At 41.0% G+C, this 24,926-nt stretch overlaps 3 protein-coding genes across 4 annotated transcripts in view; 2 read left to right on the top strand and 1 right to left on the bottom strand.

Moving 5' to 3' along the window:
• Nucleotides 1-5,873, top strand: part of LOC311028900 (aspartyl/asparaginyl beta-hydroxylase-like) — a 29,128-nt gene extending 23,255 nt beyond the window's left edge. For both annotated transcript variants that reach the window (XM_084033699.1, XM_084033698.1), the window contains 10 exons: nt 1-85; nt 166-252; nt 413-563; nt 1,356-1,492; nt 1,577-1,765; nt 2,126-2,263; nt 2,337-2,472; nt 3,166-3,257; nt 3,779-3,912; nt 5,276-5,873. The exon at nt 1-85 is cut by the window's left edge and continues 1 nt beyond it. In XM_084033699.1, coding sequence (XP_083889825.1) covers nt 1-85; nt 166-252; nt 413-563; nt 1,356-1,492; nt 1,577-1,765; nt 2,126-2,263; nt 2,337-2,472; nt 3,166-3,257; nt 3,779-3,912; nt 5,276-5,426 — 1,300 coding nt within the window. In that variant the 3' untranslated portion in view covers nt 5,427-5,873. The remainder of the gene's footprint in view (nt 86-165; nt 253-412; nt 564-1,355; nt 1,493-1,576; nt 1,766-2,125; nt 2,264-2,336; nt 2,473-3,165; nt 3,258-3,778; nt 3,913-5,275) is intronic.
• A 1,887-nt stretch (nt 5,874-7,760) lies between these two features.
• LOC311028902 (clavesin-1-like) lies at nt 7,761-12,603 on the bottom strand. Its single transcript, XM_084033701.1, has 8 exons — nt 12,297-12,603; nt 10,544-11,225; nt 10,118-10,288; nt 9,332-9,450; nt 8,639-8,813; nt 8,445-8,555; nt 8,133-8,362; nt 7,761-7,985 (listed from the first exon to the last, which is right to left on the bottom strand). Exons 2-8 carry the CDS (start codon nt 10,640-10,642, stop codon nt 7,907-7,909), a joined length of 984 nt encoding a protein of 327 aa, XP_083889827.1. The 5' UTR covers nt 10,643-11,225; nt 12,297-12,603; the 3' UTR covers nt 7,761-7,906.
• A 1,488-nt stretch (nt 12,604-14,091) lies between these two features.
• hus1 (HUS1 checkpoint clamp component) lies at nt 14,092-24,899 on the top strand. The gene is made up of 9 exons (XM_084033702.1): nt 14,092-14,257; nt 14,712-14,839; nt 15,435-15,611; nt 23,599-23,706; nt 23,790-23,864; nt 24,277-24,376; nt 24,472-24,606; nt 24,708-24,806; nt 24,858-24,899. Exons 1-8 carry the CDS (start codon nt 14,206-14,208, stop codon nt 24,788-24,790), a joined length of 858 nt encoding a protein of 285 aa, XP_083889828.1. The 5' UTR covers nt 14,092-14,205; the 3' UTR covers nt 24,791-24,806; nt 24,858-24,899.
• The last annotated feature ends 27 nt before the right edge of the window (nt 24,900-24,926 follow it).

Here is a 24,926-nt window from a genome sequence, read left to right as displayed (position 1 = left end):
CAAGAAGAAGAAACCCAAGCTGCTCAATAAGTTTGACAGAAGCATCAAAGCAGAGATCGACGCTGCGGAGAAGCTACGTAAGAAGGTACACGGAGCGACCGATCAAAGTTTCTGATCAGCGTCTGTAATCCATGCCTTTCATTATTGATGGCTGATTCCTTTCAGGGGAAGCTGGAGGAGGCGCTGAGAGCGTTCGAGGCTCTGGTGCAGCAGCATCCGCAGAGCCCCCGCGCCCGCTACGGGAAAGCCCAGGTACCGCACAGTACTTCCTCTGAGATACATATATATATACATATACATATACATATATATATATATATATACATATACATATACATATACATATACATATATATATATATATATATCATATATACATATATATATAGCTGGTACTCTCCCATGCTGACAGGTGGAGGACGACCTGGCGGAGAAGCTGCGTAGCAACGACATGCTTCAGAAAGCCATCGGCAGCTACAGGGAGGCCGCCGAGCTGCCCGACGTGACCCCTGACCTCCTGAGAGCCGCTCTGAAGAGACGAGCTGAGAGGCAGCAGTTCCTGGGTAACGCAAATACTACGAGTACTGCTGGAGACAAGTACTGCCAACCTCTCTCAGACTTGTACTCCTCGTCTCCTCTCCTTGTCTCCTTGTCTCCTCATATCCTCTCCTCGTCTCCTCTCCTTGTCTCCTGTCACCTCTCCCTGTGTCCTCTCCTTGTCTCCTCATCTCCTCGTCTCCTCTCCTTGTCTCCTTGTCTCCTCTCCCTGTCTCCTCTCCTCGTCTCCTCTCTTTGTCTCCTCTCCCTGTCTCCTCTCCTCGTCTCCTCTCCCTGTCCCCTTGTCTCCTCTCCCTGTCTCCTTGTCTCCTCTCCCTGTCTCCTCGTCTCCTCTCCTCGTCTCCTCTCCCTGTCTCCTTGTCTCCTCTCCCTGTCTCCTTGTCTCCTCTCCCTGTCTCCTCGTCTCCTCTCCCTGTCTCCTCTCGTCTCCTCGTCTCCTCTCCCCGTCTCCTTGTCTCCTCTCCCTGTCTCCTCGTCTCCTCTCCCTGTCTCCTCTCCTCGTCTCCTCTCCCTGTCTCCTTGTATCCTCTCCCTGTCTCCTTGTCTCCTCTCCTCGTCTCATTTCTTCGTCTCCTCTCCCTGTCTCCTCGTCTCCTCTCCCTGTCTCCTCGTCTCCTCTCCTTGTCTCGTCTCCTCTCCTTGTGTCCTAACCAGGCCAACAGACTGATAATAATAAGAATAGATGTGAGGTTATATGAGGGCTGTATTTGTATTAAAGACCTGGAGCAGGTCTAGACCGTAGTGGTTCACAGGGACCCAGCAGGACCCTCTAACCAGAACCCGTGGTGGCTCCTCAGGTCGGGTCCGAGGCTCCCTGGCGACTCTGGAGAAGATGGTCCAGATCTTCCCGGAGGACGCGGGCCTGAAGAACGAGCTGGGCGTCGCCCACCTGTTGCTCGGCGACAACAAGGGCGCCAAGCGGGTCTACGAGGAGGTGAGCGCCTTGCCGAGATCTTCGCCGAGCGTGGAGCCCGTCGCGTTCTGTACCTCTTCTCTGATTGGTTGTCTGACCCCACAGGTTCTGGCGGTTGCCCCAGGCAACGGCTTCGCCAAAGTCCACTACGGCTTCATCCTGAAGTCGGAGAACCAGATAGTGGAGAGTATTCCCTACCTGAAGGAGGGCCTGGAGTCGGGCGAGCCGGGAACCGACGACGGGCGTTTCTATTTCCACCTGGGCGACGCGTTGCAGCGCGTCGGAGACGAGAGCGTGAGTTAACGCCTCTAATACGTTATTTACGGCTCCTTTCAGCTTCCCATCGAGTTAAAAACATCTGGCCCGTACGGGGATCGAACCCGCGACCTTGGCGTTATTAGCACCACGCTCTAACCAGCTGAGCTAACCGGCCATGTGTTATGGTTATACATGTTCTGGGTCAGATTCAGACGTTTGACACGTCACCTTGTGCGCTGATGTTTTATAGATTAATAATGTCATGGAGCAAAATAATCAGCAGATTAATCAATAATGGAAAACATGTATAAATATATCTATATTTTGGGGATATATATATATATATAATTTATTTTCTACATGTTTTAAATCTATATGTTCCCTGGCCGTCTGCAGGCCTATCACTGGTATGAGTTGGGTCACAAACGAGGCCACTTTGCGTCGGTGTGGCAGAGATCTCTGTACAACGTGAAGGGGCTGAAGGCTCAGCCCTGGTGGACTCCTCAAGAGAGCGGCTACACGGATCTGGTCCGGGTAAGTCTCCGCTCCACGTTAAAGCGGTTCCTTCTGGTGGGGGAACGTTCCTCACGGTGTTCTCCGTTCCCAGACGTTGGAGAGGAACTGGAAGACGATCCGGGACGAGGCTCTGGCCGTGATGGACCAGAACACCGGCTCCTTCATCCCCGAGGAGGAGAACCTGAGAGAGAAGGGGGAGTGGGGCCAGTACACCATCTGGCAACAAGGTACCAAGACCAGATCCACATCATCGTGAGCATCATGCATGTGTGTGTGTGTTGGTGTTATTCTAATATTGTTGAGAGGCTCATCTGTGTGCTTCTAGTGTTCAATCAATAATACCAATAACGAAATTAATCTATTACTTTAGATAAAGTTGGAAGAAAAGTTTTCACCATTCAAAACATCTTTAAAAATATAGATCTGGTTCCAGTTTCTCAAATGTGATTTATTGTTGTTTTTCATTTTAATATACGTTTCTTAGATGTTATTGATCTCTGCGGAATGAATGCTTGAAAATACTTGATTATTGATTATTAATTATTCATAATTCAGGGTTGGTACAGGTGCTGGAAATCCTTGAAAACAGCAGGTTTGAAAAGTGCTAGTGCTAAAATAGTTGGTGATTATATTTCTGTGGATCTGTTAGTGGAATTAGTTTTCCTTTCATTTGTGGTCCTTCTGTAAAAAGCTGTCTCCAAACATCATGTTGGTTGTTTAGAGGACAATAACATCTCATTTAATGTGATGAACAAGTGACAGAATAAGTAGACTGAATACTGACCATTGGATTGATACAAATATGGAGTTTACCACAGCTGGAAGGGGCTCGAAAAGCATGGAAATGCACCTGGAAATGCTTGGAAAGTGCTTGAATTTGACTTTGGAGAGGAACGCTGGAGAAACATTTTGTGTTTCAGGGAAAAAAGCAACAAAGGCTTGTCAGGGCGTCCCGAAGACCTGCTCACTGCTGGAGAGATACTCTGAAGCTACAGGATGCAAGAGAGGACAGGTACACACACACACACACACACACACACACACACACACACCGTATTAGGTTACAGGATGTTGTGGTTTTTCTTTGTTACGTTCTGCCTTCATGTTGCTCAGCTGGTCTGTTTTTAACTTAGCTTTCATGTTTAATCAGCCCCGTTACGTCGTTAACTACGACTCCCAAGATGCTTTTCTTCAAGAAACGTCCGATCACAGAGTGTCTGCCTTAATGGTGGTTTTCCCTCCTGTTTTCCTTCTATTTGTTGGTCTTCTCGTCGTCCTCAGACGGAGATCATCTGGACGTTTCATTTTCAGGATTAAACGGCTAAAAACATCCAAATTTAAAATTAAATCTGGGCTTTTAACCTCCTGAACCGGGAAACCTCTTAAAATGAGTCTGGTCTGATTACGATGTCGGTTTGGATAAGATGAACGATCTGAGTCTTTTAATCTGTGTGTGTGTGTGTGTGTGTGTGTGTGTGTGTGTGTGTGTGTGTGTGTGTGTGTGTGTGTGTGTGTGTGTGTGTGTGTGTCCAGATTAAGTTCTCGGTGATGCAGCCCGGTACTCATGTGTGGCCTCACACCGGACCCACCAACTGTAGACTAAGGATCCACCTGGGCCTCGTCATCCCCAGACGGGGCTGCAGGATCCGCTGCACCGACCAGACCAGGTACCCCCAACTGAGTCACGGCCGCCGCCGCCGCCATCTTTATACGCCTCCTCCTTGGACCGCTGTTTTTTTTTTCTTTCTCAGAAATGTACCAGTTAGCTTCCACTTCTTGCAAATATATGATTGTAATCTAGAAATAAAGCATCTGTGTTTCTAGATTCTGTTTCCCCCCGACTCAACGCTAGAACTCGTGGGAAACCTTTCACCTTTTTTCCATCATGCTAACGCGATGCTAACGTGGCGCTAACCTGGCGCTAGTTTGTTGCCAACGTGACACTGGCGTGGCCCTAGCGTCCTGCTCAGGTGACGCTAACAACGTGTCACTAGCATGTCGCTAACATGATGCTAGCATGACGCTAACGTGTTGCTGGCATGTTGTTAGCGTGACGCTAACATGGCGCTAACACCGTGAGTGCAGTCGAATAGTCTTTTTTGCTTAGGAAGGTTCCTAACTGAAGAAGTGACCCGGAAGTAAACAAGTGGCCGCCATGATAAGAGCCGTTCGGATTCTCTAAATGCAAAGGAAAGGAGCTCCAATGCTTCCTTTCAGAGCTCCTTTAGCATAGGATGCAACGGACCTTCCTATGCGATAGGAAAGGAGATTACGCCGACCCACAATTCTTAGCGAGAGCAACGTTTAAAGTGCTGCACACCTCGGCCGTTAATGAAAACATACAATATGCCTATTTGCATATTTAACAATGACTTTCATTCAGACATATAGTAATTGGAATAGTGTTGATAAATGTGTATGGACAGTGATAATTATTTCAATCATGTTACAAACTTGACAAAAACTAAACTAAAACCACAAATGAAAAGTAAATAAAACAACGGTCAAACAGAAAGGAGGAGCTGCTGGACCTGAAGCCGGTCAGTGAACCAGCTGTTGATAAAACCAACATGTGGAGAAGTGGACGATGCGTTTTTTGTAGTCCATTATTGTAGTTTCTCCAGCGCAGACGCACGTCAATCGCTGGTGCCGATCATCAGCTGTCAATCATCAGCGGCCGCGTTTTAATGACGTAGCTTAGTGAAAGTCCGGTCGGATTCTCTGAGCACCGCGGTCGACTTTTCCTAAGTCCTTTTGAGTTCTCCTATCGCCTTTCCTTAACCCCGTGACGTTTTCCCCAGAGGTCAAGGAATAGGAGATAGGAATAGGAGTTAGGACCTTATTTTTTGACTATTCGACTGCACCCCGTGTCTTTCTAACAACGTGATGTTAGCGTGACGTTGACATGATGCTAACCTGACGCTAGCATGGCGCTAACACCGGCTCTCTAACAACCTGTCTCGAACATGATGCTAGCGTGACACTAACGTGATGCTAGCATGTTGCTAACAGCAGTCTCTGCGTCCTCAGGGAGTGGACGGAGGGGAAGGTCCTCATCTTCGACGACTCCTTCGAGCACGAGGTCTGGCAGGACGCCGATGGCTACCGCCTCATCCTCATCGTGGACGTCTGGCACCCGGAGCTGACGGCCAACCAGCGCCAGACCCTGAGCCCCATCTAGACCCCGACCAAGGCCAGCCAGGAACCCAGACCCGGTAAGAGTTTGACAGACTCGCGGGACTAGCAGATTCTTCTTCTCCTGAGGACGAACCGATAGAAACACTGACTTCCTGCGTCCGAGGAAGGTTTGGACCGACTGTTTTTTTGTGGATAAACTACTAAACCGGCGGACTGAAGGACGGGATTTAAAACGTTACTACTGACTTTCACCAGAACACATGCGGTACTTGTTTGAGCCCCGGTCAGACCCGGGTCGGCCCCGTGGTGGACCCGGTCTGATCCGGGTTCAGGGCTCCTACACTCACGTGACGGATTTCAGCGTCTGGAAATGTTTTCCTCAGATCGTCTTTAATGCAGAGAAACGTGAACCAGCAGCTGCACCAGTAAAACCAGTATCTCCATGGTTACCGTCGTCACGCGGCTCATGAAACAAGAAACCAGTTTATCCCGTTTGTTTTTTGTTTTTTTCTTCACGTTTGCACAATAAACACAGAAACACAAGATGTAATAAAAGAAGATTTATATTTATATTAAAAATAAATAAAAACATACATAAACGGAGTGACGGAGTGTTTGTTCCAGTTGAACTGGTTCTGGTTCTGGTTTCTTTACTGGACTCCTTTAACGGATGAAAATCCCCAGAGGAGTTCTGAGGTCTCCTCTCCTTTCCTTGTTTCCTCACCTCATCTCCTTTCCTTGTCTCCTTTCCTCTTCATAGTTTGAGGATTTATTGTCACTGTTTTTAGAAAAACTTTCAAAATAAAATCCCATGAAACACAACAGTCATTTTCCCTCTCCTCTCCTTGTTTCCTTTCCTTGTTTCCTCCCATGGGTATGTAGCCTCTCCTCGTCTCCTCCTTGTTTGACAGACACACACACACACACACAGACACACACACAGCGGGTCGAGTGGGTGTAAATGTTTATCTCTACATTCATTGAAACGAAGCCGTGACATTAGTGGACATCAGATCACCGCTCAGTGTCGCCCTGACGACGAGTCAGTGTTGCCCTGACGACAAGTTGAACGCTGCAAAAGAAACAAAAAAACAATCGCACGCCTGAAATCCACAAAAGGTCCAGATCCTAAAAGTGGAATCATCGAGCTGTAAAAGTTCCTGTTTGTCACAAATACCAAATAATATGTTTTATTTTCACTTTTTTTTTATTCATTCATGTCAGCGATGATTCAACCTCAAACATCTGCGGACGACTTGTTTTCTCTTTTTTTGCAGCGTAATTATAACAATAATATACAATCTTCATAATAATAAGTTAAGATTCAGTAATAAAAACAATCTTTCCCTCGGAGGTTAAAGGTGATAATTTGGCTTCCTGCGGGTTCTTCACAACACAAAGCAACGTTCCGTTGTGGAACACGTCCACGTCTTCCCGCATGCGACCCGGTGACACTGTGGTGCTTTTATTTTGAAAAGCAAACAAACAAAAACAAAAGGGTGAAATTATTCTACCAAAGTGAAGTTCCTCTTCGTCTCTTTCAGGATTTCAAAAGTCATTTAGATTCAAACACGTGGAGGAAAACCAGTCCAGCAAATAGACGGAGCCGCACCTGAAAACACCTTCAGACTCACAGATCCTCCTTTAGAGGCCGAGTCCCACCAGCAAGGATTCTCTCTTTAATCCCGGATTAAAACACTCATTTACAAATGAGGAGAAAGATAAAAGATCCAATATTAACGTACTGTTTCCACGGATACGGCTATGTTTAGGGGCTGCAATTAATTAAATTAGATTCACTAATTCATCTCAAAGACGTAGTATTTTCGTAGTATTTTCAGGTACTTCACTTAGTGTAGTAGTGGAGTATTTATTTGTACTTTTCTTCCTGTGTTAAAACTAATATCTGTACTTTCTACTCCTCACATTTACATAACAGGCTCGTTACTTTAGTTTTGATGTATTTGAGGGGAATTATTGATGATGATTATTAATATAACAAGAGATTCAGTTAATCTCAAATAAAACTAAACAGCCAGTAGAAACGTCCTTCATAGGGATACTTTTACTTTCTACTGTCGGGTCCCAAAGAAATCAGTTTAGTGGCGACAGTTTGACAAAATATGAATAAAAAATGTTTTCTGTTTATTACTGGAAGCTGAAAACCGTGGAAACGTGTTTGAATGCGATTAAAGCTGAATCCTCGTTGGTGCAACCGGCTCTAAATGTTTCTGAATTATTGATATGATTTTTATATTCCATCCCCACCGTGTTCATCGTACATTCCTGCTCGTTTCTCTCAGAAGTAACACGACGACAAACACACTCCGGAGTGTGTGTGTGTGTGTGTGTGTGTGTGTGTGTGTGTGTGTGTGTGTGTGTGTGTGTGTGTGTGTGTCGTCGTGGTTGTGGACATCACTGGACAGAGGCTCAGCTGGGAGGCATGAGACGGCTCAGAGACAGGACAGACAGTGTGTGTGTGTGTGTGTGTGTGTGTGTGTGTGTGTGTGTGTGTGTGTGTGTTCAGTCCAGGGCCAGTAGGGGTGTGCTCGTCTCTCTGTCCGTTTGCCGGAGAGTTCCTGGTTCCACCGCCGACTGAGACCTGAGACCAGAGAGGAAGTATTCAGATCCACTACAAGTCAAAGTACTAATACACACTGTGAATATACTGTAATATGATCCTTTTAAAGTATTCAGATGAAGGAGGAGTAGAGTTCCTCTGTGTGGAGATACAGGAAGGCCTCCTCACCTCTTCATCATGTCCTTGTCTCCTCCTCCTCCTCCCCCGCTGGTCTCCCTGACGTGCAGGGCGTCGTAGGTCAGCGTGTACTCCGTCTCGTCGCTGTAGTCGGGTCCCAGCAGCGTCCGAGCCCAGATGCCCATGTCGTACGGAGGCAGCGTGCCGCCGAACTCCGACGGCAGACACTCGGGCTGGAGGAGGAGGTGCAGCGAGTTCAGGTTGTTCCCGTGGAGGAAGATCTGAGGGGGAGGAGCAGGGCGTTAATAACCAAGAAGGAGGTGAGAAACAGTGAACCAAAGTACAGATGGAAGCAGGTTTCACCCGTTTCCTGGTCTTGTCTTTGAGGAAGGGCTTGATGATGGTGTACATGGCGTGGATGTACCAGGGCTGGTTCACGAAGTGGATCCCTCCGAACCGGGCCGGGAAACTGTCCTGGGGGGAGAACATGAGATTCTACGTCATATTCAACATCAGCTGTGAGCAGGAAGTGATGTCAGCAGCAGCAGGAAGTGCACCTGCAGGCCTTCGATGGCCAGCTTGAGGATGTTGGGCGTCAGCTTGGACGCCTGCTTGAAGGAGAAGTTGCTCCAGTCGATGATGAGCACGAAGCCGTTGATCTGCAGCTCCGGGTTCTCGATCAGGACCTCCAGGGAGAGGAGGATCGCCCTCAGGATGTCTGTGAAGGAGTTCCTGAGGAGGAGGGGGAGGAGGAGGAGGCACCAATCAATCGGGCTGATCAATACTTAAAGAGAGCGTGACGCTGGAGGTCTTGGCTACAGAAACGACTCATTAGGCTCTTTGTGTTCTCAATCAATGTGTGTGTGTGTGTGTGTGAGTGTGTGTGTGTGTGTGTGTGTGTGAGTGTGAGTGTGAGTGTGAGTGTGTGTGTGTGTGTGTGTGTGTGTGTGTGTGAGAGTGTGTGTGTGTGTGTGAGTGTGTGTGTGTGAGAGTGTGTGTGTGTGTGTGAGTGTGTGAGTGTGTGTGTGTGTGTGTGTGTGTGTGAGTGAGTGTGTGTGTGAGTGTGTGTGTGAGTGTGTGTGTGAGAGTGTGTGTGTGTGTGTGTGAGTGTGTGTGTGTGTGTGTGTGTGTGTGTGAGTGTGTGTGTGTGTGTGTGAGAGTGTGTGAGAGTGTGTGTGTGTGTGTGAGTGTGTGTGTGAGTGTGTGTGTGAGAGTGTGTGTGTGTGAGTGTGTGTGTGTGTGTGTGTTACCTGCTCTGGTCCCAGTTGGAGGCAAACAGGATGAGGATCTTGCGGCCGTGTTGGTCTGGCGTCTCCAGCACGCCGGGGAAACCGTCCGTCAGCGCCCGTTTGATCCCGGGGTCGTCCACCTGGCGGTCACATGACACGGTCACATGACAGAAGAGAGCATAAACTTTACTGTATCGACAAGAGGAGGATTTTTAAATGTAGTCTTCTCTCGTTTGCTCTTCATGGAAGTGTTGAGATGTTTACGACGTCTACGATGTTTATGAGGTCTACGATGTTTATGAGGTCTACGATGTCTACGACGTCTACAATGTCTACGATGTTTATGAGGTCTACGATGTCTACGACGTCTACGATGTTTATGAGGTCTACGATGTTTATGAGGTCTACGTTGTCTACGACGTCTACGATGTTTATGAGGTCTACGATGTTTATGAGGTCTACGTTGTCTACGATGTCTACAATGTTTACAATGTTTATGAGGTCTACGATGTTTATGAGGTCTACGTTGTCTATGATGTCTACAATGTTTACAAGGTCTACAATGTTTATGAGGTCTACGATGTCTACGACGACTACGAGGTCTACCATGTCTACGATGTCTACAATGTTTACGATGTCTACGAGGTCTACGATGTTTATGAGGTCTACAATGTCTACAAGGTCTACGAGGTCTACCATGTCTACGACATCTACGAGGTCTACCATGTCGACGACATCTACGACGTCTACGATGTCTACGAGGTCTACGAGGTCTAGGACGTCCTCGGAGCCTCGGTGGAAACAGACCTTGAAGCTCTGGAACATGTCGAGGTTCTGCTGCCTGAACTGGAAGTACTGGGCCAGCAGCCGGAAGGTCTCCGTCTGGTCGAACTTCCGGGCTCGCAGGAAGCGGAGGATGAAGTCGTCGTCCGTCCGCAGGAAGCCGATGTCCGGCCGCGTCACGATCATGTCCCGCACCTCCAAACAGAACACGCACACGGGCGACCAATCAGAACACGGCTTCACCCGACGGGACGTCAGAGATTGACAGCTTTACTGCCTCTCTCTTTACTGCTTCATTTAAATTGTATATTGAAATCGAAATTATTAAGCACAGCATACATCATTTTCAGCTGAACCACGGACACGTTTCTTGTAATTGTGGTTTACAGGAACCTGAACGTGCTAACACGAGTTAGCGTGAGTTGGCCTGAGTTGGCGTTAGCCGCGTACCTGCTGGATGTCCTGATGCAGCGTGTCGGGGTTTTCGTTGAGCTCCTGGCGAGCCTTCTCCGTCGTCTCCGAGCTCAGGCCGGCGTGGAGGTGCGTCATCGTGGGAGAAGACGCGTCCGTCGTAGGTCGGACCGGATCAGATCGGGGCGAATCAGATCAGATCGGGGCGGATCGGATCTTATCGGATCAGATCGGGGCGGATCAGATCGGGGTGGATCGGATCGGGCCGGATTTTATCGGATCAGATCGGGTCGTGTTTTTTTCCCGATGCACAGCCTCTCGATCCCCTTCTTGGCCGTTAACACAATCTTATTCTGCGTCTTTGACTTGACTCTGTATTTATGTATTTTAAGAAACAACTTGAAACCGTTTCGGAGACAATCGTGTCGTCTTGGTTGCTCGGTAACAATCGTCCCGCTGTCGTCCTCTCACGTCGGAGGGTCTTTTGGTTTTGATGCTGGTTGAAAACGTCGGGGGAGAAAGAGTCACATTCTTCTTGTGTCTCTCGGCTCCCTCCTCCTCCTGCTCTCTGTCATCTTCCAGATTCAGGATCCAATCAGGCGGCTCGCTGCTGCTGCTGCTGCTGGGTCGCCATGACGACCACGACCATGAGGGTGATGATGATGATGAGTCCTGTAGTTCTGCACCGGTCAAAGGTCAAACAAAGGTCAGCGGAGACAGCCTGCAGGAGACGGGGGAGATCAGGTACAGTACAGGTAGTTAGCGTAGAAAGTTCACGATGTTTGTGTTTTATTATTAAGATTATCGCGTTTTCTTTAACTTGTTTCCTTTTCTAGAAGTAAGTTTAAAAATTTAAGAACAGACACAATAAAGTAACAAAACAAAACAAAAAAAACGTTTTAGTGCCGCGGTGGAAAGTGAGGTGTTTTATGTTACATTCCAGATTCGTAAAATAAAGTATAAATCTGCTAATAAATGACGTTTTATTCCAGATTCCAGAAGCGATGAACATATTACTACATCGATAATTATAACACATTATAATGAATTATAAAGCCAGGAACAAGAACCTCGATGATGTGGAGCAAACATTCCTGTTGTATTGTTTGTTTATTTTGAATTGAGCACATTTATTTAATATTGGGGTTTTTATTTCTCTGTTTACTTATTTTTATTTTTCTAGTCTTCATTTCTCACGTGGTCCAAGTTCATAATAATATTATATTTTTTATATATAATTTTACCTAAAAATGAGGGGGAAAACAAATATTTAAAAAAAATAATACCAAATAAAATATCTTAAATGATCGTATTTTATTTTTATTTATTTGTTTACTCATTTAGTAAACACTTATATTCAATGTTAATGAGTGGGATCAATACATGTTATCTCAGATGCCCCGCCCCCTCCCACTCATCCCCATCTGCCGTTCACATTAATTGTGTCAGATGTCGTCCAATCTGTCCGCCGAGGCCGAAACACCCGGAGACACTCGAAGGTCCCATCGGGGCTCCGAGATCAACCCACGGAGCCTGAACGCCGCACAACACGATGCTCATTGAATTGAATTAAGATGAACGCAGATCGTGTTAATGATTAAATTCACCTCGCGGCCACCGAACGTCCTCGCGAGGAGGCGCGTGACACGAGAGCATCCTTTTTTAGAAGTCAGCGCGTTTTTTATCCGCGCGACGTGACGTCTGCGGCGCTCGCGCGTTGTTCTAATTAGGAATAGTGAGAGAGAGAGAGAGAGAGAGAGAGAGAGAGAGAGAGAGAGAGAGAGAGAGCGACCTGCTAGGTGTGCTGGTTGAATCCTGGCCGTCCTGTCCGGCCCGACGGCCCTCCGGTGCTGCTGCTGCTGCTGCTGCTGCTGGTGGTGCTGAGGCTGGGGGCGGCGGCGGGGGCCATCGGTATCCCGCAGACACAACCAGATAAAAACAACCAGCTCGGGAAGAAATACTAAATCAAATAAAAATAGAAATCAAATAAGCGGTCCCTGAATGCGTCAGAGGCGTTGAGAGGCTGCCCTTGTGGGTCCGTGCGGGCTTCGAGGAGGAGGAGGAGGAGGAGGAGGCGGCGGCATCTCACCGAGATGCGTTTTCACTTTGTGCTCCGCGAGAAGACGTCAGGATGCTCCGGGACCGTCAAGTTTTTCACAATAAAGAGCGCGACTTCCGGTCAACGCTTTCAAAAGAAAAGGGTCAGGGACTAAAACCCACGTAGTTAAACTGTGTTTGTGTTATAGACAGACAGACACAATAATAAACAATATAGATTATATATTAGAACACACTGGAAATACACCAGTCTTCAACAATTCCAGTACAAAATACAGAACGAGCACCAATATACATACAATATACATTATTGCTGCTGTTTTTTTTTGTTTTTTTTATCAAAATGAATGTAGCGGTCACATCACTGTCTTACAAATGTCTAATTTTGTTTATTTCTTTGGAGGACCAAGTTGTCGAAGACAAGATAATAACAAAATGACACCCACTTAATAATAAAATAAATATAATGATGAAATTAAAAAGCACTGATAGTGATACAAGGCTTGACTTTTCTATTTTGTTCTATCTTTTTATCTTGAAAACATCTTGAAAATCATTTATTATTATCCGATCTGACCCCATCTGATTCTTGTTCATTTTTTCCCACGCCTTTATTTTGAAGCCATACTCTACTCGTTTCCGGTCTTGCTCCTGTCAACACGGTGCTTTGACCCACCTGCACGCTCCCGCCTCTGTGATAGCAGCTGAAGGCCATGCGCGTTCACGAGTAAACCTGGACAGATTGTAGGTTGTGCGCGCACCCTGGCTGGTAACGCGGGTAAGCGCATATATATATATATATATATATATATATATATATATATATATATATATATATATATATATATATATATATATATACATATATACATATTATACATACGTGTGTGTGTGTGTGTGTGTGTGTGTGTGTGTGTGTGTGTGAGATCTCCACCTTTTTATTCTCATTACAAAAACAAAACAATGTAACCATCATCTCGAAGTGTTTGTTTTTTATTATTATTTTGATCCTTTTATTTTTTCATTAACAGTGACAATATTCAGACAGCCTGATAAACATACAATATATAAAAAAAATAACCTCAGAAATACCAAAGGGTCAGAATATAGCCAGAAATCATAACTTAGTTATGTTATATAGATTCAGGGATTTAATAGCTTTTTGGGGTTTTAGAATTTTAAATTGTATGTATATGAAAATTTGCAATAATAGTATCAAATGTATTATATAGTATTGGTATGATTTGGTCTAGGAATAAGAAGAACAAAACAAACAAATCCTAAAATGAAAGGAGGACTTTGTAACGTCCTCTTCTCTCTCGGCTGGTCTGAGATCTGGTGACTAGTCCACCACAAACCAGCTCCACGGAAGGAATATGACTGTGTGAATAAGATAACGAGGTCTGAGCCTTAATCTGGATCTCAGTGTGGATCAGTTCTCTCTCAGCTACAAACTCACCGCCGAGCTGTTCTGTTTTAGCCCCGGAACTATTGTGACTGGCTGCTGTTTACCGTCGGACCTCAATCCCGGACGGACCAAACAAACGCCTGGCGCCGCATGAACCCGAACCCGCGGAGGTGTCTACTCGAACCCGGTGAGGTGTCTCCCCAACCCGCGGAGGTCTCCCCGGCTCGCCGTCGCCATGAAGTTCCGAGGGAAGATCGTGGACGTCGCCTGTCTCAACCATTTCACCCGTAAGTCCCGTTAGCTTCTCTTTTAGCAGGAGCTAACGCTGCTATACGCCGGTTAGCTTCCACCAGCGTCCCGCACGGAAACTCGCGTTCTCTGCCGGGGAAGTCGTATTAACGTCCCGGCGCCTTTATTTCCAACTTGTCGGTGAGTTTGGTGACAGTTTCCCGTTCGGCACACAGGAAGGGCTGAAACAGTGGTAAAATATAGATTTAAAGTGAGATCTACACGGAGGACTGGGGAGTATATATGTAATATACCTCTACCTCTTTTTCTTAAAATAAATATATACATGCACACATTCAGAAATATAAATGAAAGACGAGAATAAAACATAAAAAATAGGGTGAAAACAAACAGACCACGATATGAAAATTAAATTAGATCATTTTCCTGAATTGAAGGAACGAAGAAGAACATCAATACGACAACTGATGGTGAACTTTGACCCTCCTCCAGGAGTCATCGCCACCATCTCCAAGCTGACGAAGACGTGCGTGCTGCGTCTCACTCCAGACAACCTGTTCTTCGTCCTGTCCGGGAAAGTGGCCAACGGCGGCGTCGGCATGTGGTGTGAACTGTCCCAGGTAGCAGGCTGGTGCTGGAAATCCTTGAAAACACTTGAATTTGAGTGTGGTGTTTTCAAGGTTTGAGAAGTGCTTGGATGTAGAATAAAGGTCTTGAAATGTGTGTTGTATGTGATGACATCTATGATAGAACAGAGAAAAGAAGATCTCCATATTTGAGGGACTGAAAACAGCATTTTCTGACATTTCTTTATGAAAAATGACTTTTGATGATGAACAGATGATGAAAATAGTTGGTGATTATATTTCTGTGGATCTGTTAGTGGAATTAGTTTTCCTTTCATTTGTGGTCCTTCTGTAAAAAGCTGTCTCCAAACATCATGTTGGTTGTTTAGAGGACAATAACATCTCATTTAATGTGATGAACAAGTGACATAATAAGTAGACTGAATACTGACCATTGGATTGATACAAATATGGAGTTTACCACAGCTGGAAGGGGCTGGAAAAGCATGGAAATGCACCTTGAAGTGTTTGAAAAGTGCGTGAATGTGACTTAGAGAAGGTGGAGGAACCCTGAGGTAAGAGTCCCAGCTGGGAGTCAAACCTGTGAAGAAGTGTTTGGGTTAAACATGTCCTCCTCCTCCCCCTGCAGGCCAACTTCTTTGACGAGTACCAGATGGAGGGTGTATCCTCCGAGGACAATGAGATCTGTCTGGAGGTGACCCCAGAGAACCTGTCCAGGGCCCTGAAGACGGTCCAGAACGCCAAGGCCGTCAAAGTCAAGCTGACCAAGAAGCACTGCCCCTGCCTCACCGTCGCCGCCGAGCTGGTAAGACCCGACCGCTACTGTGTGTGGTTGAGGTCGGACAGTCAGGAGTTAAAGGGGCAACACCTCGAATCTAAAGAAAAGTCATCGTATATTGTCATAGTGTAATATTTTGAAAAAAAAAGTTATAGTTCAGTATTTTGAAAAAAAAAGTCATCGTATATTATTTTGAAGAAAAAAGTCAGTGTAATATTTTGAAAAAAAAAGTCATAGTTCAGTATATTGGAAAAAAAGTCGTAGTATAGTATTTTGGAAAAAAAAGTAATTGTATATTATTTTGAAAAAAAAGTCATCGTATAGTATTTTGAAAAAAAGGTCATCGTATAGTATTGAAGATAAAAGTCATCGTATAGTATTTTGAAAAAAAAGTCATCGTATAGTATTTTGAAGATAAAAGTCATAGTGTAATATTTTGGAAAAAAAAGTCATAGTTCAGTATATTGGGAAAAAAAGTCATAGTATAGTATTTTGGGGAAAAAAGTAATCGTATATTATTTTGAAGAAAAAAGTCATTGTATAGTATTTTGAAAAAAAAAGTCATATTTTGAAAAAAAAAGTTATAGTTCAGTATATTGGGAAAAAAAGTCATCGTATAGTATTTTGAAGATAAAAGTCATAGTGTAATATTTTGGAAAAAAAAGTCATAGTTCAGTATATTGGGAAAAAAAAGTCATAGTATAGTATTTTGGAAAAAAAAGTCATCGTACATTATTTTGAAGAAAAAAGTAATCGTATAGTATTTTGGGGGAAAAAGTCATTGTATAGTATTTTGGAAAAAAAAGTCATCGTATAGTATTTTGGAAAAAAAAAGTCATCGTACATTATTTTGAAGAAAAAAGTAATCGTATAGTATTTTGGGGGAAAAAGTCATTGTATAGTATTCTGAAGAAAAAAGTCATCGTATATTATTTTGAAGAAAAAAGTCAGTATATTTTGAAAAAAAAAGTTATAGTTCAGTATATTGGGAAAAAAAGTCATAGTATAGTATTTTGGGGGAAAAAGTCATTGTATAGTATTTTGAAAAAAAAAGTAATCATATAGTATTTTGGAAAAAAAAGTCATAGTATAGTATTTTGGTAAAAAAAAGTCATCGTACATTATTTTGAAGAAAAAAGTAATCGTATAGTATTTTGGGGGAAAAAGTCATTGTATAGTATTTTGGAAAAAAAAGTCATCGTATATTATTTTGAAGAAAAAAGTCAGTGTAATATTTTGAAAAAAAAAGTTATAGTTCAGTATATTGGGAAAAAAAGTCATAGTATAGTATTTTGGTAAAAAAAAGTCATCGTACATTATTTTGAAGAAAAAAGTAATCGTATAGTATTTTGGGGGGAAAAGTCATTGTATAGTATTTTGGAAAAAAAAGTCATCGTATAGTATTTTGGAAAAAAAAGTCATCGTACATTATTTTTAAGAAAAAAGTCATCGTATAGTATTTTGAAGAAAAAAGTCTGTAATATTTTGAAAAAAAAAGTTATAGTTCAGTATATTGGGAAAAAAAGTCATAGTATAGTATTTTGGGGAAAAAAGTCATCGTATATTATTTTGAAGAAAAAAGTCATAGTGTAATATTTTGAAAAAAAAAAGTAATAGTTCAGTATATTGGAAAGAAAAGTCATAGTATAGTATTTTGGAAAAAAAAGTCATCGTACATTATTTTGAAGAAAAAAGTAATCGTATAGTATTTTGGGGGAAAAAGTCATTGTACAGGTGCTGGTCAACGAATTAGAATAATTTGAAATAGTGCAATCATTAAATTCTTTGAATGCATTTTTTGTGCAGAAAGCAAATCAGGTGTTCACCGCACCTGTCCTACTCGTTAGACTAATCACAGAACTCGTTACCTGTAAAAAATTTGCTCAGCTGAGCTTTCCAAAAGGCCCATTTAGGCCATTTAACTGTGACACTGTTGTTTTATTGAATTAGAATAATGGAGAAACCGTTTCATTGAATTAGAATAATTTTTATTATAATTAGAATCATCACTTTCTCAGTATTTTGTGGCTGCCCCCTTGGCTTGTATGACTGCCTGAAGTCTCCGCGGCATCGATTTGACCAGCTTGTCGCAAGTTTCCGCACTCACAGCTTCCCAGGCAGTGGCGATGTTCTGCTTCAGTTGGTCCAGCGTAGTAGGCTTTCTGTCGCGAATTTTCCGCTTGACGATGGCCCAAAGGTTTTCAATGACATTGAGGTCAGGCGAGTTGGCCGGCCATGCCAAAACTTCAAGCTGTTTTTTAGTGAACCAATCTTTGGTCGACTTTGCCGCATGAGCCGGTGCAAGATCCTGTTGAAATATGAAGTCTTCTTCGCCGAACTGTTCCTCAACAGTCGGAATCAGGAACGTTTCCAGAACATCTTGATATACGGCAGCATTGACAGTCGTCTTGAGGAAGCAGAGTCTCCCTACACCTCGAGCGGACATGCATCCCCAGACCATAACGCTCTGGGGAAACTTGACGGATCTTTTCATGCACTCGTGGTTGTAGGTTTCGCCACCACGACGCCAGACACGAGGACCTTGGTCACCGAAGGAGATGCAGAAGCGTGATTCGTCACTGAAGACCACTTTCTGCCAGTCTTCAGCAGTCCACTCGACGTGTTCTTTGGCCCACTTCAGCCGTTTCTCCATTTGTTTCTTGTTCAGCATCGGTTTTACTGCTGGAACGCGAGATTTGAAGCCGAGTTCGCGCAGACGACGGTAAGTGGTTGATCTGGAGACGTCAGCGCCGGTCTGCTTGTTCCACAAGTCGGTGAGCTCGGAAGTGGACTTGAACCGGTTGCTGACTGCGATCTTTCTCAGCTGCTTGTTGTCGCGAGCAGAAGTTTTTCGGACGCCGGAACAGTTGGTGCGCTTGCTGCAGTTTTTCTTGAGAGCTTTGCAGACGGAAGACTGGCTGATGCCGAGCTGCTCAGCAATTTTAGTTTGGGTCAAGCCTTGTTGGCGAAGGGCTTGAATTTGAGCCACTATTCCGGTTGAGAGGTCGCGCTGCTTACCCATGATTGATTTTACAACTTAGAAATTCTACTCAACCCTGACTTTATACTGCACAGTGAACACTCTTCACAGAAAACAAAAATTCGAGCATTTATTCTAATTCAATGAAACGGTTTCTCCATTATTCTAATTCAATAAAACAACAGTGTCACAGTTAAATGGCCTAAATGGGCCTTTTGGAAAGCTCAGCTGAGCAAATTTTTTACAGGTAACGAGTTCTGTGATTAGTCTAACGAGTAGGACAGGTGCGGTGAACACCTGATTTGCTTTCTGCACAAAAAATGCATTCAAAGAATTTAATGATTGCACTATTTCAAATTATTCTAATTCGTTGACCAGCACCTGTATAGTATTTTGGAAAAAAAAGTCATCGTATAGTATTTTGGAAAAAAAAGTCATCGTACATTATTTTTAAGAAAAAAGTCATCGTATAGTATTTTGAAGAAAAAAGTCTGTAATATTTTGAAAAAAAAAGTTATAGTTCAGTATATTGGGAAAAAAAGTCATAGTATAGTATTTTGGGGGAAAAAGTAATCGTATATTATTTTGAAGAAAAAAGTCATAGTATTTTGGAAAAAAAAGTCATCGTACAGTATTTTGGAAAAAAAAGTCATAGTATATTATTTTGAAAAAAAAAAAGTCATCGTATATTATTTTGAAGAAAAAAGTCAGTGTAATATTTTGAAAAAAAAAGTTATAGTTCAGTATATTGGGAAAAAAAGTCTAGTATAGTATTTTGGGGAAAAGTCATCGTATATTATTTTGAAGAAAAAAGTCAGTGTAATATTTTGAAAAAAAAAAGTAATAGTTCAGTATATTGGAAAGAAAAGTCATAGTATAGTATTTTGGAAAAAAAAGTCAATTTTACATTATTTTGAAGAAAAAAGTAATTGTATAGTATTTTGGGGGAAAAAGTCATTGTATAGTATTTTGGGAAAAAAAGTCATCGTATAGTATTTTGGAAGAAAAAGTCATAGTATATTATTTTGAAAAAAAAAAAGTCATCGTATATTATTTTGAAGAAAAAAGTCAGTGTAATATTTTGAAAAAAAAAGTTATAGTTCAGTATATTGGGAAAAAAAGTCATAGTATAGTATTTTGGTAAAAAAAAGTCATCGTACATTATTTTGAAGAAAAAAGTAATCGTATAGTATTTTGGGGGGAAAAGTCATTGTATAGTATTTTGGAAAAAAAAGTCATCGTATAGTATTTTGGAAAAAAAAGTCATCGTACATTATTTTTAAGAAAAAAGTCATCGTATAGTATTTTGAAGAAAAAAGTCTGTAATATTTTGAAAAAAAAAGTTATAGTTCAGTATATTGGGAAAAAAAGTCATAGTATAGTATTTTGGGGAAAAAAGTCATCGTATATTATTTTGAAGAAAAAAGTCATAGTGTAATATTTTGAAAAAAAAAAGTAATAGTTCAGTATATTGGAAAGAAAAGTCATAGTATAGTATTTTGGAAAAAAAAGTCATCGTACATTATTTTGAAGAAAAAAGTAATCGTATAGTATTTTGGGGGGAAAAGTCATTGTATAGTATTTTGGAAAAAAAAGTCATCGTATAGTATTTTGGAAGAAAAAGTCATCGTACATTATTTTGAAGAAAAAAGTCATCGTATAGTATTTTGGGGGAAAAAGTCATCGTACATTATTTTGAAGAAAAAAGTCATTGTATATTATTTTGAAAAAAAAGTCATCGTATAGTATTTTGAAAAAAAAAGTCAGTATATTTTGAAAAAAAAAAGTTATAGTTCAGTATATTGGGAAAAAAAGTCATAGTATAGTATTTTGGGGGAAAAAGTAATCGTATATTATTTTGAAGAAAAAAGTCATAGTATTTTGGAAAAAAAAGTCATCGTACAGTATTTTGAAAAAAAAAGTCATAGTATATTATTTTGAAAAAAAAAAAGTCATCGTATATTATTTTGAAGAAAAAAGTCAGTGTAATATTTTGAAAAAAAAAAGTAATAGTTCAGTATATTGGAAAGAAAAGTCATAGTATAGTATTTTGGAAAAAAAAGTCAATTTTACATTATTTTGAAGAAAAAAGTAATTGTATAGTATTTTGGGGGAAAAAGTCATTGTATAGTATTTTGGGAAAAAAAGTCATCGTATAGTATTTTGGAAGAAAAAGTCATCGTACATTATTTTGAAGAAAAAAGTCATCGTATAGTATTTTGGGGGAAAAAGTCATCGTACATTATTTTGAAGAAAAAAGTCATTGTATATTATTTTGAAAAAAAAGTCATCGTATAGTATTTTGGGGGAAAAAGTCATTGTATAGTATTTTGGAAAAAAAAGTCATCGTATATTATTTTGAAGAAAAAAGTCAGTGTAATATTTTGAAAAAAAAAGTTATAGTTCAGTATATTGGGAAAAAAAGTCTAGTATAGTATTTTGGGGAAAAGTCATCGTATATTATTTTGAAGAAAAAAGTCATAGTGTAATATTTTGAAAAAAAAAAGTAATAGTTCAGTATATTGGAAAGAAAAGTCATAGTATAGTATTTTGGAAAAAAAAGTCATCGTACATTATTTTGAAGAAAAAAGTAATCGTATAGTATTTTGGGGGGAAAAGTCATTGTATAGTATTTTGGAAAAAAAAGTCATCGTATAGTATTTTGGAAGAAAAAGTCATCGTACATTATTTTGAAGAAAAAAGTCATCGTATAGTATTTTGGGGGAAAAAGTCATCGTACATTATTTTGAAGAAAAAAGTCATTGTATATTATTTTGAAAAAAAAGTCATCGTATAGTATTTTGAAAAAAAAAGTCAGTATATTTTGAAAAAAAAAAGTTATAGTTCAGTATATTGGGAAAAAAAGTCATAGTATAGTATTTTGGGGGAAAAAGTAATCGTATATTATTTTGAAGAAAAAAGTCATAGTATTTTGGAAAAAAAAGTCATCGTACAGTATTTTGAAAAAAAAAGTCATAGTATATTATTTTGAAAAAAAAAAAGTCATCGTATATTATTTTGAAGAAAAAAGTCAGTGTAATATTTTGAAAAAAAAAAGTAATAGTTCAGTATATTGGAAAGAAAAGTCATAGTATAGTATTTTGGAAAAAAAAGTCAATTTTACATTATTTTGAAGAAAAAAGTAATTGTATAGTATTTTGGGGGAAAAAGTCATTGTATAGTATTTTGGGAAAAAAAGTCATCGTATAGTATTTTGGAAGAAAAAGTCATCGTACATTATTTTGAAGAAAAAAGTCATCGTATAGTATTTTGGGGGAAAAAGTCATCGTACATTATTTTGAAGAAAAAAGTCATTGTATATTATTTTGAAAAAAAAGTCATCGTATAGTATTTTGGGGGAAAAAGTCATTGTATAGTATTTTGGAAAAAAAAGTCATCGTATATTATTTTGAAGAAAAAAGTCAGTGTAATATTTTGAAAAAAAAAGTTATAGTTCAGTATATTGGGAAAAAAAGTCATAGTATAGTATTTTGGTAAAAAAAGTCATCGTACATTATTTTGAAGAAAAAAGTAATCGTATAGTATTTTGGGGGGAAAAGTCATTGTATAGTATTTTGGAAAAAAAAGTCATCGTATAGTATTTTGGAAAAAAAAGTCATCGTACATTATTTTTAAGAAAAAAGTCATCGTATAGTATTTTGAAGAAAAAAGTCTGTAATATTTTGAAAAAAAAAGTTATAGTTCAGTATATTGGGAAAAAAAGTCATAGTATAGTATTTTGGGGAAAAAAGTCATCGTATATTATTTTGAAGAAAAAAGTCATAGTGTAATATTTTGAAAAAAAAAAGTAATAGTTCAGTATATTGGAAAGAAAAGTCATAGTATAGTATTTTGGAAAAAAAAGTCATCGTACATTATTTTGAAGAAAAAAGTAATCGTATAGTATTTTGGGGGAAAAAGTCATTGTATAGTATTTTGGAAAAAAAAGTCATCGTATAGTATTTTGGAAGAAAAAGTCATCGTACATTATTTTGAAGAAAAAAGTCATCGTATAGTATTTTGGGGGAAAAAGTCATCGTACATTATTTTGAAGAAAAAAGTCATTGTATATTATTTTGAAAAAAAAGTCATCGTATAGTATTTTGAAAAAAAAAGTCAGTATATTTTGAAAAAAAAAAGTTATAGTTCAGTATATTGGGAAAAAAAGTCATAGTATAGTATTTTGGGGGAAAAAGTAATCGTATATTATTTTGAAGAAAAAAGTCATAGTATTTTGGAAAAAAAAGTCATCGTACAGTATTTTGGAAAAAAAAGTCATAGTATATTATTTTGAAAAAAAAAAAGTCATCGTATATTATTTTGAAGAAAAAAGTCAGTGTAATATTTTGAAAAAAAAAGTTATAGTTCAGTATATTGGGAAAAAAAGTAATAGTATAGTATTTTGGGGAAAAGTCATCGTATATTATTTTGAAGAAAAAAGTCATAGTGTAATATTTTGAAAAAAAAAAAGTAATAGTTCAGTATATTGGAAAAAAAAGTCATAGTATAGTATTTTGGTAAAAAAAAAGTCATCGTACATTATTTTGAAGAAAAAAGTAATCGTATAGTATTTTGGGGGAAAAAGTCATTGTATAGTATTTTGGAAAAAAAAGTCATCGTATAGTATTTTGGGGGAAAAAGTCATTGTATATTATTTTGAAAAAAAAAGTCATAGTATAGTATTTTGAAGAAAAAAGTCATTGGATATTATTTTGAGAAAAAAAAGTCATTGGATATTATTTTGAAAAAAAAGTCATCGTATAGTATTTTGAAAAAAAAAGTCAGTATATTTTGAAAAAAAAAGTCATAGTATAGTATTTTGAAGAAAAAAGTCATTGGATATTATTTTGAGAAAAAAAAGTCATTGTATATTATTTTGAAAAAAAGTCATCGTATAGTATTTGGAAAAAAAAAGTCAGTATATTTTGAAAAAGAAAAGTTATAGTTCAGTATATTGGGGAAAAAAGTCATAGTATAGTATTTTGGGGGAAAAAGTCATTGTATAGTATTTTGAGTGTGTTCGATCCCCTCCAGCCCACACAGTCCAGCGCCAGCCGGGTCGTGACCCACGACATCCCGGTCGATGTCGTCCCCCGGAGACTCTGGCATGAGTTCAAGGAGCCAGGGATGCCGGACTTCGACGTGAGTGGGCCGCCGGTCAGGGACGCTTGTCGAGGTCGCAAGTCTGAAATGTGTCTGACGCCGTGTCGTCATGTGACCTGCAGGTCAGCATCTACCTGCCGCCGCTGAAGACCATGAAGAACGTGGTGGACCGGATGAAGAACCTCTCCAACTTCCTGGTAGGAAACCACGTATCACATGGTGTTCAATGTAGAGGCTAAGCCCCACCCCTTCCTGTGTCGGGACTTGTTCCAGAATGAGCTGCCCTATTTCTACGCATTTTCAATTTTTTGGCTGTTTGTTACGCAAACGTTTTGTTTACGCAACGACAGTTTGGGCGTCTGCGAAAGAAAACTTAAGAAACCGGTTTCCGTGTAGACTAGCACAACCTGGTCTCCGTGGTAACGGTGATGTCACTGCTCCATTGTTATGTTATGTTGTTGAGCGTTTATTTAAAAGACAAAGAAAAAAAGATTACAAAAATAACTTGAACACATTTATTCATCCGACGACGCGTCAATCAAAGATTGTATTCTTTGCTCCTGGTTCGTGGATGTTTATTCATGTTCCGGGTCTGGATGTCTGGATCAGGTGCTGGAGGCGAACCTGAACGGGGAGATGAACCTGAAGATCGAGACGGATCTGGTTTCTGTCACGACGCACTTCAAGGACCTGGGGAACCCTCCGTGGGGTAAAGACCACGTTGAAGGACCACGTTGACCCTCATGGGTTCCCTTCCCTGCTGTCTCTGAGGAACATCCCTGCTTTGTTTCCCCGTCCCTCCAGGTGACGACGCCTCCCAGGATGGGGGTCCGTCTCAGAGCCGGGACCCAGAGACCATGGCCCAGACCCGGGTGGACATCAGGAAGCTGCAGCAGTTCCTGGTGGGGCAGCAGGTCAACCCCAGCAAGGCCATGTGCAGTGAGTGGACCTCGGCATTTCTTAATCAGAACTCCAGCTGTGATCTTAACCTCTTTATTATTTCAACGTTATAAACATTCATGGATGGATTTGTCCTCCAGACATCGTCCATGAGAAGGTGGTCCACCTGATCCTGCTGCACGAGGACGTGTCCCTGCAGTACTTCATCCCCGCCGTGGCGTAGACGTCTGCACGCCGCCTGATCGCCGTGCGTTCCCCTCAGCGTGGCGAAGGATTCCTCTTCTGACCCCGGAGACGTCCACGCTCATCAGGGAGCGTCGTGACGAAGGAAGCCGTTCAGTTTGTTGTTCACTTTGTAT

Source organism: Eutrigla gurnardus (assembly GCF_963514095.1).
Source record: "Eutrigla gurnardus genome assembly, chromosome: 18".
Taxonomy (NCBI): domain Eukaryota; kingdom Metazoa; phylum Chordata; class Actinopteri; order Perciformes; family Triglidae; genus Eutrigla; species Eutrigla gurnardus.
This window is presented reverse-complemented; position numbering and strand designations above follow the sequence as displayed.